General features: G+C 33.0%; 2 protein-coding genes across 2 annotated transcripts in view; both read left to right on the top strand.

Moving 5' to 3' along the window:
- The window catches only part of LOC145679699 (uncharacterized), a 49,167-nt gene that overhangs the window by 9,246 nt on the left and 19,506 nt on the right, over positions 1-20,415 (top strand). The gene's annotated exons all lie outside the window — the stretch shown is intronic.
- On the top strand, positions 1,461-2,762 carry LOC145679094 (thiamine transporter 1-like). The gene has a single exon (XM_081749689.1). It carries the CDS (start codon positions 1,461-1,463, stop codon positions 2,760-2,762), a length of 1,302 nt encoding a protein of 433 aa, XP_081605815.1.

Here is a 20,415-nt window from a genome sequence, read left to right as displayed (position 1 = left end):
TTTTGAACGACTAAAACAGCTTTTAAGCAGATTGCCTGAATGGTTGTGTAAATTGTTACTTGGCAGACTTTTTTTTCAAACTGAACATATTCGGCACATCCATACAAAGGTAACGGGAGATAACATTTGTTGCTAATGACAAAATTGCCGAGCTGAGGAAAATGATAACATTTCACATAGAGAGCGTCAAGAATGTTTCACATTGACTTCACATATTTTTTAGAAGGAAATAATAACAATGGATGAATCATTGCCAGGAATAATAAAAGAACACCTTAACAAATTGCTTCAAAATTTGAATTCAAACTTTCCAAGGAACACTTAGAATTGATTTGAAAGAATTCTGAATGGATTGTAAATTTATATTCAGCTATGTAAAAACCACTAGCGTTCACTGCGGCAGAATATGAGGTCCTTACAGACATGATTTTCGGATAGCAATGTCAGACAAAATTTAAAAGGAAACCACTTCTCGAATTTTAGGTGATTCAGTTAGGGGAAGGTTTTTCGATATCAAGTTCGAGACCTAAATTGCTCTTACTACGTTTAGGTACTACATGCCTTAGTGAAATGACCTTTTCGAGATATACAGCTACAAAAGCTAAATAGCGATCTCATTTTGACGCAGAAGACGATATGTATCGTGAACTGACTTCTGTGATCTGGACATCGACTAACTGTGACACACGAAACAGGCACATTGTTCACGTCAACTTTGATTGTACCCAGTGGCGGATCTAGCCCTGGTCACCCTTAGCTTTTTGAGTGACGAAAATACTTTAAGCTATTATTTATATATTTTTGAAGTTTATACTAAACTCATGATATACCTATTCTGGCTGTCCCTCGAGTTTTTATCTTCCAGATCCGCCACTGAAACGTTTGTAACGTATTTCAATTATCTTAAAAAACTAATTGTTATTCGATTTCGATAATAAATAATTTCGTCTATTTATTATCCTATTTTATTCATAGGTTCATATTTTATACATTCCTATTTTATTCATAGATATTTTATTTATATTAGTCATAATAGATTTTTTTTAAAAAAAAATCAGAACATAGTCAGATAGAACTGAACACTTTTGAGGTTCCACTAGAAACTTTTGCTTAGAAAAGGCTCCATAGTTGAAAAAGTTTGAAAACCGCTTTTTTTTAGGCTAAAGTGGACTGAGATAACATGTTAGTGAAGCGTTCGTACAACTATCCTTGTCAGCCGACCAGGAAAGCTTACTATCAAACTTTTTATATCATTCGAATCACCTTTATCTTAGAATAGGTTGATAAAGATGTTAGTAATCATCACGAGGTACATGACTTGGCCATTTGTAACAAATATATCAACTTGTTTTTATATATATTATCATTGAAATAAACTCGTCAAGTATTTATTTTTAAAGTTCACAATCTGATAATAATTACCTTTACATTCTATTAAATTTTAGAGACAATTTTCGAAGATGCGTAACTGGTTGAAGGTTTCTCTGATACTTTGCACTTACGGATTTCTCAAAGAATTTCGACCTAACGAACCTTACGCAGCGCTTTATTTATTAAGTCCATGGAAGCAATTTACAGAAGATCAAGTAAATCAAGAAATATACCCAGTGTGGGTCTATTCAAGTCTTGGATTGCTTTTGGTAGTATTTCTTGTAACTGATATATTACGTTACAAACCCATAGTAGTGGTTCAAGGATTGTCTGCTATAGTTACTTGGTGCTTACTGCTGTGGAGTCATGGCGTGCCTCTTATGCAACTTACAGAAGTATCCTATGGAGTCTTCACAGCAGCAGAAGTCGCTTACTTCACATATATCTACGCTAAAGTGGATAAAGAATATTATCAGAAAGTGACAAGTTATACTCGAGCTGCACATCTTGCAGGACAAGCTTTATCAAGTATAATTGGTCAGATTTTTGTCTCGCGAGAATTATTGAACTACCGTAATGTGAACTTTATATCATTAACAAGTGTTTCTCTTGCTACAGTGTGTAGTTTATTCCTTCCTCCAGTGAAACATAGCATTTATTTCCACCAATCTTGTAAAAAAGACGAAGAAGAGCCACAAAAAGAAGATTCTTCATTAAAATGTCGGACATTCAATGCAAACCTGCACCGGGCTTTTAGTTTATTGTGGGAACATTTTGTTCATGCCTATTCTAACATGTACGTTGTTAAGTGGTCATTATGGTGGGCCGTCTCTACTTGTGGCACTTACCAGATAATAATGTACAGTCAAATGCTGTGGCAGACTATTGAAGGAACGCATACCGATACATCATATAACGGGGCTGTTGTAGCTACTTATACCTTCCTCGGAGCAGCTACGACATTTGCGTGTGGATGGTTACGTTTAGATTGGCAGCTAATAGGCGAAGTAGTTATAGGTTGCATTGCAGCAATAGAAGGAGCACTACTATTGGTAGCTTCCAGAACAACTAATATTTGGATTGCATATGTATCTTACATTGTGTTCGGAATAACGTACAATATAACACTTGTGATAGCTAATTCTGAAGTTGCTAAACATATTAATGAAGATAGCTATGGTTTGGTGTTTGGAATTAATACATTTTTTGCTCTCTTTCTTGAAACTTTGGTTTCAATAATTGTTGTTAGTGAAAGTGGATTTGCACTCAATATTCGCGATCAATTTGTTTTTTATGGAAGTTATTTTCTAGTTTTCGCAGCAATATTCTTTATAGCAGGAATAGTTTCTTTTGTTAAGTTTTGTAAGTGCAAGTATTACAGTGACAAATAAGCATATATTCATAATTGATTTTTTTTCTATTTTGTTGGAGAATCGCCATTCCGAATGAAGCCACGTCTATGAAATTGAGAATATAATCAAATTTATCCTTTTCGAGATTCGAGGCTATGAGAGGGACTCGCCGTTTAAACTGGGATACGTAATACTACTCGGATGTCCATCAGAGTTTGTGTCCCAACCAGGGATCAAGATCTGTCCCACGCTCGTTAGCCACTTCGCCACGAAAGGGGCAAATTAATCAGTTCATTGTATATCTTAAAAGTGATGATATACTAGAAAGTATGAATAAAATGGTGCACATTGTAATGAACACTGGTAATTTGAATGAAGTACTCGGAGCCTAAAGAAAAGTTTCCAAGTTGTAACAAATTTAAGATGTAAAAATTTGCATAAAAAGTGAATGCGTAACTATCTACTTTTTACATATGCAATCAGTTATGAAAATAATAAATACCAACACTCATGTACTGTAACACAATTTTTATGAAATAGTAACATTGAACATTCCTGCACTGAGACATTCTTTTGTTAGTGCTGTTGGGTGAAGTGAGTAGTGCACAATGTTGCCAAACGTATTTTGAGATGAAAAATATCTATTCCTTCGAATATAGGTACTGTTCAATATATTGCCCTTTGTTTATTACTATTTCTAGAACCGGAAGAATTCATTTTAGTTACCTTCTAGATTATGTTAAGCTGTTAATATTACTGTTTAACGTCTCACGTTTCTACTGTTAACAAATGTTAGGCTAACCAAACAATCGCGCATGAAAATGTAATTATTAACAGTAGAGTAAAGTTGTGGAATGCCGATCACGTAAGGGAAAATGCATGAGGAGGGAAAACCACTAGTTGTAGGGTAGTAATCAAGGGCGCCGATTTCTCTGTAAATTTGGGGGGCCCACTCAGACGCAGAAGGTGTATATATGAGGATGTTAAGACAAATTGCATTCAAATTATGCCAAATATTGTATATTCATAAATACACTAGGGGGTCCACATGAGCTTTGGGGGTGCCGGCCCCCCTAGCTCCTCAGGATCGGCGCCCTTTGTAGTAATTAATGTAAAAATATATTTATCGAACCTTTTGCTACAAATTACTGCTTCCATATTGTAGCTCACAAGCAAGAGAAAGATACAATATTGTTTGTTTTCGGAGTTTGCATTTGATCGGACTTATCCCGATTTTTGGGGAATTCCGATCGCCATTTAGTAAGTATACAGAATAAAAAAAGTCGCATGAGGTTTGCTCAGTCATTGTACATCTACCAATACATCTGTTTCAATTACGAATGAAAAAGTGCCCAAACCATACTGTAGAATAGCATACTATATAAATTTATTGACCTTAAAAATAAAAGTTCGTGTTAATGGTAGAAGACAAATAGAAGGATTGGGCCCTATTCGACCTGAGGTTCTTAAAATTGACACCGTTGCTATAGAAACTTCGAATGAAAATTACTTCATGACACTATGTTTAATCAATGCCTTATCGCATAGAGATATCCAAATATCTGTCTATTTACATATTCCAGAGGCCCTAATTAGGCATTTTTCTGTTTCCGGTTGAAATCTGATTGTCTGTAAACTTCATTTTTCTATTATTTAAATTTTTCTCCCTACAAAATTTCCTCCAAGCTGTTAAGAAGAATAGGATATATTTTAACAAAGGAAACACTGACCAAAGCTTAAAACCCACTTTATTTTAAATTATAGAAACAATGAAATGAAATCTTTGAGTTTTACGTCCCAGGTTATGCCGGTGAGGCTAAAGGAGACGGTATTTTAAATTATAATTTAAAATAAAGTGGGTTTTAAGCTTTGGCCAGTGTTTCTTTTGTTAAAATAATCAATCCAAAGCCATGGATAGTTTTATTATCGAAGAACTTTTATGTAGTAAAAACTACGTACTACTATCACTCCGTGCCCTAATTTAAAAGATTCTACGTATAGTAGTTACATTATTACACATCGGGGCAATTACGATCACCCGATCAAAGTTACCCCAACTCGCAATTTTATATTAAACAAAGCCATGCAGGCTAAACATTCAAATACACAGAGTGAAACATACAGCCTTAATTTGCTAAAAGAACATGGGATGGAATATTGTAAGGCTTATGAGACTCTTAGAAAAATAACAGGTACTTACTACGGAAAATAACCAGACAAAAATTTATAAGGAAAAGCAAGAAACCACAAATGTCGAAATCAAGGTTCGTATATAAACGAAATGACTTGCACAGAACAACTGAACAAAGGCCCTTTTTCCTCTTCATGAGTACTTTGTTACTCATGCTAGAGAAGTAAGCATAGTCTGGGCCCCTTAGACACTTGTCTGGATATATATAAACAAGATTAAACATGATTTATTGGTCGTTGCTATGTGCAATGGTCATTTAACAGGTCTTGAGTGAATAGCTTAGGATCACGAGATGAAAAGTAGCAAATGAAAGGATAATAACGTTGGAAACGGAACATAGAGCGTACACGTAGGCCTATATGTTTGTGTAGATTCGCATTAGCAGCTGTTGCGAAGGAAGAAACGTCAAATTAAAGATGGCAAGGCCAATAAATCTGTTAGATAAGCTTAATATGCCATCATTGGTACCTTTTACAAAGATGCGAGATTTAGAGATTGGCGTACCACTTCGTATTTAAACTCTGAGATAAAACAACGATATATGGCAGGAAGGCCTGTGTGACATTTGAAGGAGGTGAAAAAGAAATTTTACCAGGACGTTGTACTGAAAAATTGGAAACAGATAATGGTTTATCATGATCGTATTTGCGAAGTTGAAATGTATGTTTAACATATAAAGGAATTAAGATTAATTTATCTGGATGTAACATGCACGATCTTGAGTTTATTAAATTGGTATCTTTATAATAAGTGTGTGAAACATGTATAAGCAAGATGAAACATGATTTTCCTCTTCTTCCTCTTCGTCCTCCCCTTCATGCATACACAGATATCTGTATGCATAGTGCCGTTATTTTGTGTTGATAAGCTATGCAGTAACATGTCTATGAGTGCTTGTGTATCAACTATGGATACTAAGAAAGAGTACTTGTTAAATGTTAAATATGGTCTTAATTCAATGAAAATTAATTTGTATTGAACTGGATAGTGATACATTTGAGCCAGTGATTCGTGTTGGTAAAGGACTTGTGTTTGAAGTGAAGTTAAATTTGGCAGAGTGAGAGAAACTTGTACATTTGAATCCCTTTGTTAGGGATTATTTAAATTCTCAAGTGGAAATTACATTTATAATATCTCTTGGACGGAATAATGAACTGGTGGTTCGAAAACTAATGGGTGAAAAATTAGTGATGTTAGAGAAGAAAGGAACACTTCATGCTCCTCGAAACACTGTGTACCTAAATTCAAATGATTGGCTTTATTTCTTGGAAATTTTACCGTGTATTGAACATGCTATGAAAAACAGTCAAGCTTGTAGTGTTGTGCTACGTGAATATTTTGACTTGTGTACAGATACCGTTCGCAATCATGTACAATCGCATTGTCTTACATGTAGAGGACTTGTTGGAATTCATATGTGTGTAGATGAACAGAGTATTACTAATGGATTGAACATCGGTTTTCAAAGTCTCTCTTGATAATAATAAGAACAGTGATGTGAACATTGATGGTGAAAGATTAAGGGGGATGTCCGTGTTTGGGGTCAAAATTATCGATTGTTGAAAAGTATCATTTTCAGAATCTACGGTCTTTGAAGTTTCATTGCTGGAATTTTCATGTTCATACGACGATGAGGTGGACTTCTGTTCATAAAGAAGAAAATTGATTTGTTCTTTCATTTATACTGAGCAGTGTAGTAATAAATTTAGTGCCTAATAAAAAATATAGTCAAATTGAAATGTTTTATTTACAAATAAATTTGTGTTTTTTTGTTCGTTTAATACACTTAAATATGATAGCATTTTTTATTAGTGCACTATGAAAAGAAAATTCTATATTTTCCTTCTATCTATAAGTATTATTTATAATAATGAATTCACATATTTGATTTGTTTTTAAAATAAAAAGTTCGTATTTGAATTCGTTATTATAAAACTCTGTCTTAAGTATGATAGGCCATTTTTATTTTGAAGCAACTTTAAAATAATTAATATTAAATTTTAAAACAAAATTCTATTACAAAAACTATTATTATAATAATGTTGAATTCACATACGTGTTTTAATTTACGGAAGAAAAATCATATTAAGTATTTGAATACATTATTATTATGTTTTAGTTATATGATTACGTCATTGAATTTAAAAACAATTCTTGATTCTTTTTAAAAAGTATGAAATTCTTTAATTTAATGAGTAAAAAAGTACAAAATATGTTTTATGATATATTTAATTACATAATTAATCATAAAACATATTTATTAGAAAATGGAAGAAAACAAGAAATAAAAGTTTTTTTAAAAACCATAAGAATACAAACTATTTATTGACGGAGATAATAATATTTACACAAATAAATGATGGTTAGTACATCGTTTTTTAAAAAGTATTTAAACACAGTTCGTAATTAACACAGTTTAAAAAAATATTTCGTGTTCACTGTGGAAATAATTTGAAATAGTCACTTTACACACACATAATAATACTCTTTCATGCTTTTGGTGTGGGAGAACCGGGTTCGATTCCCGGCGGGAACTCATGTAGTTCGGATCCCACGTTAATCAGTAGGTCCCGTCTCATATAGCCTCACTGCTGAAAGGGACGTTAAACTCAAAATCAACTCAGCTCAATATTCTTTCATATTGATGATACTGACTCCACAATCATAGTCCACACTAATTTTCATATTGATGATGATGAAACGTAACTAGAAGTCATAATGTACAATGATGGTGACCATACACACGATGACGTTTTATTCTCTGAAATGAAAAAATTGAAAACAATTTAAAATTCTGACAATTTGTTCATATCTATAATAATGAACAAATAAAGAAATGATAAATATACAAAACAAACGAAGAAAATTTAATATGAATACTAAACAAGTCTTATCAAAGAAGAAGCAGAAGTGATTACGTGGAGTAATAGGTAGAATTTAAAATTTATTTGATACATAATAAACAAATAAAGAAATGATAATAAGCAGACAAAACAAACGAAGAAAAAGAAATAACAGACATAATAATCAAGAAGAAATGATATGTATACAAAACGAAAAAGAAGAAGAAGAAGAAGAAGTGATTACCTGTAGTAATAGATAGAATAATCGAAGATACTTTTTTCGAGTGTGGAGAAGGTATAATGAAAATCGTTTAAGGGCTTTCCTTTAGCTTTGAAGCATAAACATAAGTATGAATAATGTCCACATAGGAACGATTTCACTCTTTGAATTTATTTATTATTGAATTTATAATAAAGAGAATTTCCACGTAGAAATTGAATATGTTGCATTACGTAAGGAGGAAATCCAAATGTATCGAAGTAGTCTGCACGTCCATCAGTATTAATATATACGGATACCCAATGTGTACCGATTTTAGTGCATGGATCTGTATTTATGATGATAGCTGCAGGTACTAGAACATGTAATGGTAATTCGTTGGCCCCAAATACGCCAACGTAATGATTTTGAAATAAAGAATTTGTTTGAAGTGCATGTAATAATTCTATTTAATAGTATAGAAAACATCATGTATACATGTACATATCTGTGGTGGTATTTAAATAATATTAATAATAATAACGTACCTTTAAAAATCCATGATGATGTTCCTCTGGTGATCCACTTCTAAGACAGACTGAAATTCACCATATATGATGCATGAGGTAGGTGCTGGTAGAGGATTCTTAGAATAAACTTCCACATGAACACAGCCATGTCTAATGAGGTTCCAATGCTGCACAGCGCTGGTTTCTCCATCCTGCGTAATGTCGAAAACAAATTGTATCCTTGAGGAAAGTCAAGGCGAGGAATGTTGAAGCCATGATTGGAAAAGTGAATACCTGAATCACAGAATAAGATGTGATGTGAAGAAAGATATAGGTTGTTTTCAAAATTTGATTGTAAACGTTTTGAAGGTACAGGTTTTCCATCAATGTATAATGAGAAGAAATTGATGTCAAAATGTTTGAAATTAAATGGATTTGAAGTTATCGTTCCTGGATAAGCATCATTTTGAGTAAATGCCACAATCACTCGAATTGGTAATATTCCCATAATTATCGATTGTTTAGGATTGAAGATCCTTTGGAATGAAGAACGACTTCATTTGGACTCTTGTGAGAGGATATTGGCGGATGTTGATTGTAGAAGCTTGTTATGTGCATGTTTTATTGTAGGACTAACATAAATATTTTTAATATGTAAAGCCGCGTCCAAAATATTCACTTCAGCCTCAACGGACGAATCACAATCGATGAGAAAAAGTTTGGCTTTGCAGAAATTAATTTCATGCGTAATTCCACTCCTTGAATTAAAATTTATCGTGATTAAAATATCACAATGAAGTCAAAATATCACAAAATAGTGCATGTCGAATTTTGCAATTTTTTGTTAATTCATAACTGTTGCAATCCTTTATTATCACTAGTTGTTGCGTCCATATGTCCAGCAGTATCTTGAAAGCATAATGCACATTGAAGATGAGTGTTCACTAAACAGAATTTTAATAAAATCATTAATAGGAGCCAGAACCTTATCACTTTCACCAAATGCTGATCCATCAGGCTTAACAATTTAAGCCTCAATATAAAAGAGAGTATGTGGTAGATCTATGTATTCATCACTTGTTCTGGGTATGAAAAACTCTATAAGTGAATTATCAGCTAGTGAACTGATTGGTTTATATGTAACAGCATGATTAATATACTGGTTTGCGTTGGTTTCGTAGACAAAATTATCTAATTCACTTTTTACACACTCGCAGGATTGATGATGCAAGAAAGCCATAATAAAGATTTAATCAAAGATATCGTTTGATAATTTCCTCTTCTTATAAGACTGATTTCTCTTTGCTTTCTGTGTACGTTTCATCTTTACTCTTGCACTTCTTCCCCTTGATGTGTAATGATGAAGGATTAAAGATGAAATGATTTGTAATTGTTCTTTTCCTTCGCTGATATCCAGGCCCTAACAGATTTCAGTTTATTTTTAGCTTTTTCTTGCAAGATGGACCTTGCTTCACCCATTCGTTGATGAAAGGATTCGTTAATAGGTTGTTTATCAATTATAACGTAATTAATAACGTTTGCTCCAGATATTAATAATTCCTTTCCTATTGTTTTAGCTCCTTGTTTTACTAATGGCGTGACAGAACAAAATAATCCTCCAAGCAAACTTCCAATACCATGTCTAACTTGATAAGGTGATCCAACATAAACGTTTCCAGTTCAAGAAAGAATTTGTTTTTGATAATATTGTAAATATAGATTATTCATAATTGTTGATGTCGCACTGGTCGAAAATGTAATTCAGCGCATACAGTTCCGAATGTAAATGCCAGTAGAGAGCCTGCACTATCTCATATCTATTTTGATGTGTTCAAAATTCATATTTTCTACAGGTAAATAACGTAGAGGATTAAAAAATATCTATAGCACTACTTCCAAATGTATGATTCACAGGATTCATATTTATGATACGTAATAATAATGCTACTGTGTCTCCAACAAATACGGATTGAATTATATCACAATATACATACATCGTAAATGGAAGTCCTAGTTGTTGCATATCCTTTAAATCAACGTTTGGATCAAATCCTAACATCACACTAACACTTGGTGATAATGCAACGTCCACATCTGTCTTTATTAAGACGTCGTGTAAAACAGGTATTATTTTCACGAATGTAGTAAATATGTAAATTTGTGAATCTGGGGTGTTTATTAATTAACTTTATCAACTCTGAATTATCATTATAATAACGCACAGTAATAGTTACAAAGTTCCATTCATTACTGTTTGCAGGTTTGTAAAAGAATTTATTTTGTCCATCAACTAAAATTGAATGAGGATAATGAAACAACAGCAGCCACTTCCCACTTTTCACGGAATTCCATTCTTTGATGAAGTTTAGTAGTGTATGATGTTAAGGTGTTGTTAGGAAAATATTTCATAGAACTATTACTAGGAAGCATAACGTAAACATCTCCATCAGGTTCCATTGTACTTCTTGATCTTCTTTATGGATGATGCAGGTATCCAGGAATCGAAAGAAGGATATCCTATCCAATGAACAAGATATTCTTTTCTGCTACCTTTTCTTCTTGTTTGTATAATTTTATCTATGTAAAACGTTTTTGAAAACGTCACAGGTTGTAATTCTTCTCTATAAAATAATCCATCCAGTGGTCCCTTGTTTAAATCTTCCATTTCATAAACAAGTGGATATCTAGATATTATTTTCACTTCAAATATTTCCCAAGTTAGTTTTGCATGCATCCTGTAACAAATGTACGTTTAGTTTTACTAATTTGTACTATATCACCAATTTTAAGATGTTTTTAGAAATCCGGATTATTCTTCTTTATTTTACTATCATACTGATTATGCCATACTTGAATAGATTATTTTAAGAAACGTTTGCAGGTGACATCTTAATGCTTGAATGATAACCTTCATTGTATGATTTCACAAGAAGAAGTAATACATTTACATAATTATACGTTCGATATTTTGTGAAATACTTCCACATTTTAGTCTTTTAGAGTCCTGTTAAAACGCTCTAAAATACTAGCCTTTATATCAGGGTTTCTAGTTATATTATCTTTTATTTTGTTTTCCCTCAAATACTTCTGTATTATTTTATTAGTAAACTCACTTCCTTTATCTGTTCGGAATGTAATTGGTTTTCTGTCTGAAAACAATTTTTAATGCTTTTAAGACATCATTTGTACTTTTAGATTTTATTGGCAGAACCCAGGCATATCGACTGAACACATCTATCATTGTCAGAATATGACTATAACTGTCATTAAATTTGTGAAGAGACGGAAGATCATTAATATCACTTTCCCATTCGTCATCAATGTTATTCACTACATAGAAATCTCTTTTAAAACGGCGACGTACTGGTTTGTGTAACATATCTTGATTGCTTCAGTAAGCACTTTCTTAAACAGTGTATGGAAATTTTCTTTGTAGCTATCCACAATTTTTAGCAGTTGAAAACGAAGCAGGAAGTGAAAGGTTGTAATAAATTTTGTTGAACTGTTTGTTTATGGTTTCCATCTTGACCAACTGGACGTTTACACGCATGTTTCCTTTTCCTTATAGGAGATACTACTTTTTCCTTTTCTTCTTCTTCTTCTTCCTGTTCAGCTTCTTGTTCTTCAGCTTCTACAGACGATTTCAGAGGTTTTCCCTTTGACGATGATGTTACTGGTGATGCTTTGTTTCGTCGTAAAGTATATGATAAGCGTTTTGGATTTCCAAGAAGTTCTAGTGGTGGGTTATTAGAAGATAAATAATTACAAAATTTTCCCATCCAGGTGGATTTGTGTTTCTATGGTCACGACACTTCTCAAATTAAATCTACAATGTGAGATTTTCCTAGTTTATTACCTTTGATGTAAACAGTTACTTTATTATCCCACGTGATCTTATTATCATCTGTCATTCTAGTTAATCAGCTCTTTTATGATACATTTTGGGTATAGATAACAACATTTCTTCTACTACTTCCAGTTTCTCTGATTTAGTTGACGTAATCGAAAGTGTCATAGGTTCTTGTTTTCGTATTAAATGTAAATATTTTTGAAGAACATTATTATATTCATTCCATTTTCCCTCTTCACTAAGAGAGGATAAATGTAAAATCTTACATTTCTTTATCCAAACTACATTCACTTTTCTCCAGGACTGATGACGATGACGCTGGTGTTTGTATACGATTAAGAACTTCAGGTAACTATAATAAGTTCTTTGCGTGTTCCATTCCACTAACGGAATAGTAAACTTGATAACGCACCACTTAAAATAGGAGCTAATGGTGCCGATAAGAATCCACCCTGTTGCACTGATAAATGCTTCTTCTTTTCGATGGAGTTTCCTTTGTTCACAAGATATCGAAGCTTCCTCTTGTATGGCTTTAATCTTGCTTTGTGCGTCTTTGTAAAAGGCACATTACCTTTCTATACTTATAACAACATTCGCAAATACTACGAATCACTAAAGAGTCTGCATTTGACAGTATTGCTTTACGTAATTTAGGATTTGCATTGCTTATCGTACGAAGATGATCTCCGTGTTTTACTCTTGGAGACATATTGATAAGATGAAGAAACACAGTTTAAAACTAGCATTATAAACACAGCTTTGTCATAATCATCTTCTACTTCGTTGGAACATAAAGGTAATGATTAATATCATCAGTAATTACATCTGTTTGAAAACGAATTTCATCTGGCGTATCCTGTTTCAAATCAATAAATAAATACTCATATAGTAATTTTGTTGCGTCGTTAAAACTTTCTTAAAGAAATTTTGGATTCTCACAAGTTAGCTGATAACTCATGTTTAATTTGTGATTTATCTCTTGGATTTTAAAATAATACGAGATAAGAACAACTTAAGCTCATATCTCTGCTTTGTTTTCCGTGTTGAAATATGTTTTGTGTAATAAGTGTTACACTAAAATTTCTATGATGAGAACCCTTTGTAAAGAAGTCAACTATCTTACGGTTCACTTCACGCACATGTTCATCAATAATAATAATAAGATGAAATCCAATGTCAGGTGAAAAGTCTTTTGTTCGAGGTAATTCTTCAATGAATTGTACTTTCATTGAAGTTTCTCTGTATTCATTTTGCCATTCCCCACAGTACTAATAAATATTACGAAACGATGTATTAGACATGCGTGATAAATTAGAAAGTAATCGTATTACGAAGGAAGTTCTTCCACATCCACTTGGTCCTGCAACAATATATGAAAAGGGATGTTTCCACGTCGTATCCATGTTAAGGAGTATTAGAATTCTTTCTTCATCCGTATATTTATAAATGATCGTATTACATTCTCTTCTTTTGTTTGAAAGAGTGTATCCATATGGAAGAGTATCATATGAATCTGGAATTCTATGTCGTTTTGTGTAATTCACTTTATAGACATTTGTTTCGGGCATGCTAACGATAGTATGATCTTTCCTTCGGCATTTTTTTCTCATTTGTAATTTTGACTTCTGTGGGACGAGACGCTTCTTCTTCTTGCACCTCACCTTCATTATCTACTATCATTTTCTTCATTTAATCACATTTTAAGTGTTTGGAAGACTCATAATTTAATGAAAATCCTCGTATTTTGCATACTTGATACTCTTTATTCGTACTGGGGTCAAAAATACGTAACGCATAGCTCTGGGGTCCAGCTGATACTTATTCAGGGATATATGCCTCTTTACCATATTCGAGTAATTCATTTGTTAAATCACCTAAAAAGTCACTAGTTGAAATTGTGCTTTCACCAGGTTTTTGATTATAAATTACTGAATCAGTATCAAAATAATACTCTTTCTTCTAGCTGTTATAAATACTTGTACAATTCCAGTTTAGCATGTGCAGTTGTGTATGCGGCTACGACAACGTTCTGTTGCTCGTAAAACAGAAACTGCGTCTGTGTATTGCCAATATATATACAACATGCCATCATTTACTGGAAATGCTTAATGTACGTCTATATCATGTGATGTTAATTTATCATATAATTCTTTGAGGTCATTAACGGTGCTTACATGACCAATGTTCTTACGTTGACCAAATTTTCCCCAAAATGAATTTAACATTAATTTAGCTAAACTCGTAAGTGCTGAATTATGTTTAATTTTCTTTACATCTAAAAGTATTCCTTCTTTTTAAAAAATGCTGTATGTACTTCTCCTTTAGCTCATCTGTTTCACACCATGATGCCATCAACATTAATCTATCATTTGATTTATAAGGTAACACTGATGGAAGAGAGTTTTTGGAGGAAGAATGCTTAACTTAACTAATCCTTCTACCTCTTCAATGCTAAGAAAACTAGAATCTCCAGGCAAATAGATAATTGGGTGACGAATTGGAAATTTTAGTTTTACATACGAACGGGTACAAACTATTAACCTCTTTGTAACAGTTTTCTTCTTCAGACTCTTGTGCTTTATGATACATAATTTTGGCATTCACACGCTCTCCATAAAAAGCGCCACGAAGATTCAAAGTGGTTTTCTGTGTGTACGGGTGGTTAGTAACATACCTCTTCATCTCTTCATTTCCTGCCAACTATTTTCTAAAATTAACAACTACGTATTTCGAGAACTTCACATCCAATATCTTTTAATTTTCGAATCTTATTTGTTGCTTCATATCATAATTACATGGTGTCCGTAGCATTGTTATATATGGGTTTATCTCTGTCATTAGAGTAGCAAAAAATACAGCCATGGATAAAACAACCTTCATACTCCCATACGTGTATTCTTTCTCCATTGTTGCCTGTCCATTCACTATCTACTTTCATTGATGCAATTCGTTTTTCCTTACTAAGTGCAGCATTGGTAATTTGAATGTTTCTTGTTTATGTTCCCAAGCCAACCATTGTACTGCTTCAATTGATTATACATCTTTCCATCGATGCCTGTTCTTTGGTATGATACCAACAGTATTTTCCTATAAGAAATTTCTTCGATACACCAAGTTATATGCACTAACAATTGCAATACACTGAACTAATGGATTTACACTCGTTTCTGACTCAAATGTATTCATCAAGAAAATATATGCTTGACGTAAAGCTTCGACATCCTGTACACAATACTTTATGAGTCTTTCTTCAATTTAAAGTTATTTCGATGTTCAGTATACTATTCCAGGAACTTGAGTCTTTCGTCTACTTTCATGGTATCTTCTCCGTAATACCTAATGTCTGGAAGTGTACCTTGATACGTCTCGTTCTCATGTCGATTTAAAAAGTTGGGAAATATCCTTTGCAGGATTGAAGACCAAATGGCGCACTTAATTTACTTAAGGGCATAGGTAGAAAACTTATTGAATCTATGAAAGTTACATTACCTACTTCAAGATAGAATTTTCGTCCCACTCATGATAACTTCTGGAGTCCAGTTCATCTTTTCAAAATTGGTCTTTACGGTGAAATGTGCATCGTAGCCTTTCGAATTATGGGGAATGCATATTATTGATTTAGTGTTTCGACATTGCTTTTGTAGATGTGTTAGAAATTCTTCTATTACATTTTGTCCATCAAATATATATTCATGTTTTCCACAAACGATATTTCATGTTGTTATCATGATAACAACGGTAACATGCATGCTGACTAAACAAGACATTAGATATATGTTCATATATGTTTGCGTCATCATCTATTTTAGTATCTTGTGTACATTCAATATCATACCATACAATCAGCTTTCTTATCCATAATAATCTTTTGATTCGCTTGTTTTGATCTTTCATTCACTTTCATGTAACATTCATGATTAGGTGTTACTATAGTAATTTATAACAAATATTGCAATACGTTTCTTCACATACGTGAGATCCTTTTTCTTTCACAACATAAATTTTCAGACTGTGCACAACATTTCACAATTGAACATAAAGGCTTTCCATTTCGATAAGGAGCTGATTTCTGATATTCATAGTATGACTGACCATAAAATTCTCAATTACAATCATTGCAGGTAATATGGCCTTCTCTAAAGTCACATGGTGGCTTCTGATGATATCGGTAACAGAGCTGTACAATGTTTCAAGTGTTCATGCTTTTTTCATATTTCTTATGACAACTTTCGCAATAAAAATTGCAGCTACAATATGATGTCAAGCTTTCAATGACGTTCCAATGATTATCTATGAAAAGTAAGTTTAAAGATGTTCTCTCGTTATCGCTCGGTGATGCTTCAAACGTAACATCACTTCCTGAAAATCCCCTATATAATGTAATTTTATAATCCTTTAAATATTCTGGAAATTTACGAATTTCAGGAATTCCACCCCATGACAGATCTACACAAGCTACTTCACAAGGTCTTCTGCTTCTTTTTCCATTCTATATTTATTTTGATGTTTTACATATCTATTGCATTCGGTTTGATTTATCCCTTTGTATTCTTTTAATCCTATGGCAACAACGATTGCATGTGCTAATCATCTCGTACCTTTGATCTTAATTGTAATAATACCATGTTTTGCCTTTACATATTCATTGGTAATCATTACATGTCTCAAAGGACCTTGTCCTCTTGGCATACGTACATGATGGAAGTTTACGATGCAATCTTCGTTTATAAGAAAAGACGCATTACTTTGGAGTAATTTCTCATAACTCAGCCGTAACACTTCTGCTGAGTGATTTATAGCTTCTCTGAACGATAACCGAAAGAGCAATGTACTTCTCTTTCAATTGTGATTGTTATTCCTACGTAATCATATTGATCCAGATTACGTAATAAATAATATATTAGAGCCCATAAAGTTGTTATAATTGCAGCAAAAGAATTTTCATCTGCACGCACGGGGGTTAAACTTTTTTGGCATTGAAACCTCCATATTGTATCTTCTGTACTGTCTTCTACGTTCTTCCATTATATGAAATCTATTGTTATCATGATTACGACTATTATTTCCTAATTTTACTTGTACACTTGTGTTTCGTTCTGCTTTAACTTCAGATAGCAATTCATCCATTCTCTTCTCTATTTCGTCTAAATCAACTTCTATTTCTTCATGTTCAGTATTAGCCTCTGCTAATATTTCCATGAAAGATGGATATATTTCTTCTTCTTTTCCAAGATTTGGAAATGAGTCGTTAAGCCAATTTTGTAGTAAATTTTCGTAAAACTCTTCTTCTGTATTCTTTTCTTCCTCAATGTAATCCTCTTCTATTATCTGTGAAAACGTAAGATTTAGCACCTCTTCCTCATTTGCCCTCTCTTCAACGTCTTCTCCTATACAATCGACGGCATTAGTGTCTTCCTCTTTCTTTTTCATCATCTTCTGTTAACATTCTATTTTCTTTTCCTATTATTTCTAGTAATATTTCATATTTCTCTTCTTCTTTATCTTCAGGATGTTAAAATAATTTGTCAAAACGAATCTGTATTTCTTTTAGGTAAAATTCTTCTTCTGTATTGTTTTCTTCCCCATTACAATCCTTTTTTATTATTTGTGAGAATGTTAAATTTCTTAACTCTTTATCGGATGTCATTGGTTCTGCTTCTTCTTGTAACCATTTTTAATTTTTTTTGATAGAAGCGGATGCTTCTTCTTCTTCGTCTTGTGTTATTCTATTACCTTAATTTTCTAATGTTTCTAATAGTTTTTTATATTTCTCTTCTTCTACAGCTTCGTTCATCATCTGTTCTGCTATTTCAATTTCATTAACTACATCTCTTTCCTGTTTTCTCCTTCGGCAATGTTCATAATTTCTTCTTCCTTTGTCTGCTATTTCAATTTCATTAGCTGCATCTTCGGCAATTACGTTTGTTGGTAATCTTACTTCATTATTATCTTTCACCTCTTCTTTGTGTTCCTCTCTTCTTCCTATCATCTTTTTCTTCTTTTTCCTTATGGCCTCCTTTCTTCCTCTCATTATTAGCGTCATCTTCTACACCGATTACATCATCTATTCCCATTAGAAGAACTTGCGTACTCTTCTTCTTCTTCTTTATTTCGTGCGTACTCTTCTTTTTCTTCTACGTCGTTAATAAAGTTCTTAATATCTTTTAGTAGTTCTTCCGTATTCTTTTTTGTTTTCCATTTTATCAGCCTATATGTACATAAGTATTTTAAAAAAGATATATCCGTATATGTATATATATGAGTATTTAAAACACGTTATATAAGTATTTAAAACGGATATAGGTATTTAAAAATGGAATGACAATAACGATAGGGTAAGGTTAAAGGAGTATACACTCGTCTTTGTTTATTTATATTCAACCTACAATAAAAATAAATTCATCCCGTTACTTATAAATACATTCCAAATAGTTATAAAACACTACATACATAAATTTCAAATAGTTATAAAACATTTTATATACAAAGGTAAGACAGAACTTTATGATGTCTATGAAACGAAAGTATACCCTGAAACTCACATACTTACTCGGTGCCCTTTCAGTATCACACCTATACTAAAAATGATTTATTTTACTTCTGCGATAATGAACTGTTTTCGTATTCATAAAATAAACAAGTGAGAGAAACAAGTGTATGTTCACACTTTTCTTCACGTGTGTTTTCTAATGGACAAACACTCTGTGCGTGGTTTTTATACTTATTCTTACGTTTCGCAATTTTCGTTTCCACCCGATTCCCTGTGGTGATGTTACATGGCTACTAGATTGATTAATATAGCCATATTAATTATTGTAGGGAAGCAGTAGATCATTATAGAATGTTAACCTTTCGTGCGCGAGTTTCATCATTGGATCCCATCGAACGGATCTGATCAAACACTATGTGCATGGGATTCTACATTTTTACCATCTAGTTCGTCAATATTATTAACTTCTCCCTTAGTTTCGAAAAATAATCGTTAAACAATTTTTAAACAGTAGCCTAATGGTAAACATCAAGTGTGGCTGTATTTGGAAGTCAATGCTTATAGGAGTTTAATAATCCATCTCAGTAACCACGAAAACTATGGATTTGACACTAATATAAATAATTTTGGATTATTTTTCATGTCTTGATAACCCCCTCTGTTAGAAAATGTTCATTAACGCATGAGGGGTAAATTTGAAAGTATACGTGAACATGAATATCACTATTAAGCTCAGCGACCCCCGAAAACTATGGATTTGACACTAATATCGACCGTTTTGAATTACTTCTTACATGTCTCGATATCGCCCCCCTCTTCTAGCCCCATAGATGATAAGATGATGTGATCGGAGTTTTATCATTGATCACAGCGACCCCGAAAACTGAATTTGAAACTAATATCGGTCATTTTGTTTATTTTTACGTCTTGGTACTCCCACCCGTAGTGACCACCCAGATTCACAACCAAATGTACTGATGCGATGTTTCACCATTAATCTCAGCGACCACGAAAGCTATGGATTTGACACTAATATCGACTAATATGAGTTATTTTTACGTTTTGGTATTCCCACCCATAGCGTCAATTCTGATCCACAACCAAATGTACTGAGTGGAGTTTCATCATTAATCTCAGCGACCACGAAAACTATGGATTTCACACTAATATCGATCATTTTGCATTACTATTTTTGACGTCTTGATACCCCAACCCTCTGGGGATCATCCTGGCCCCATGACCAACTGTGATGAAAGCAACAGACAAACACTTATTTTAATCTGTATTATCAAAATTTCTGTTCACATATAATATCCACATTGATAACTAGGGTCCATTCTTCTGGCCCAAAGGCGTCACACCGTCAGACGGACAGACAGACATACTGTTTATTTTTATTTATATAACGAACTTGAAATTACATTTGAGCTCAGCGACCCGTAAACTATGTATTTGACAGTAATATCGATTTAGTTTGAATTATTTTTACATGTATTGATACTTCATCCCCCCGCGGGAACACCCTGGACTCCTGTAACCAATAGTGATGAAGGCAACTGACAAACTTATCTTAATGTGTATTATCAACATTTCTGTTCATATATAATATC

Source organism: Thermobia domestica, chromosome 2 (genome assembly GCF_964235325.1).
Source record: "Thermobia domestica chromosome 2, izTheDome1.hap1.1, whole genome shotgun sequence".
NCBI classification, from domain to species: Eukaryota; Metazoa; Arthropoda; class Insecta; order Zygentoma; family Lepismatidae; genus Thermobia; species Thermobia domestica.
The sequence above is the reverse complement of the archived record's forward strand: the minus strand, read 5'-3'. Positions and strand labels throughout refer to the sequence as shown.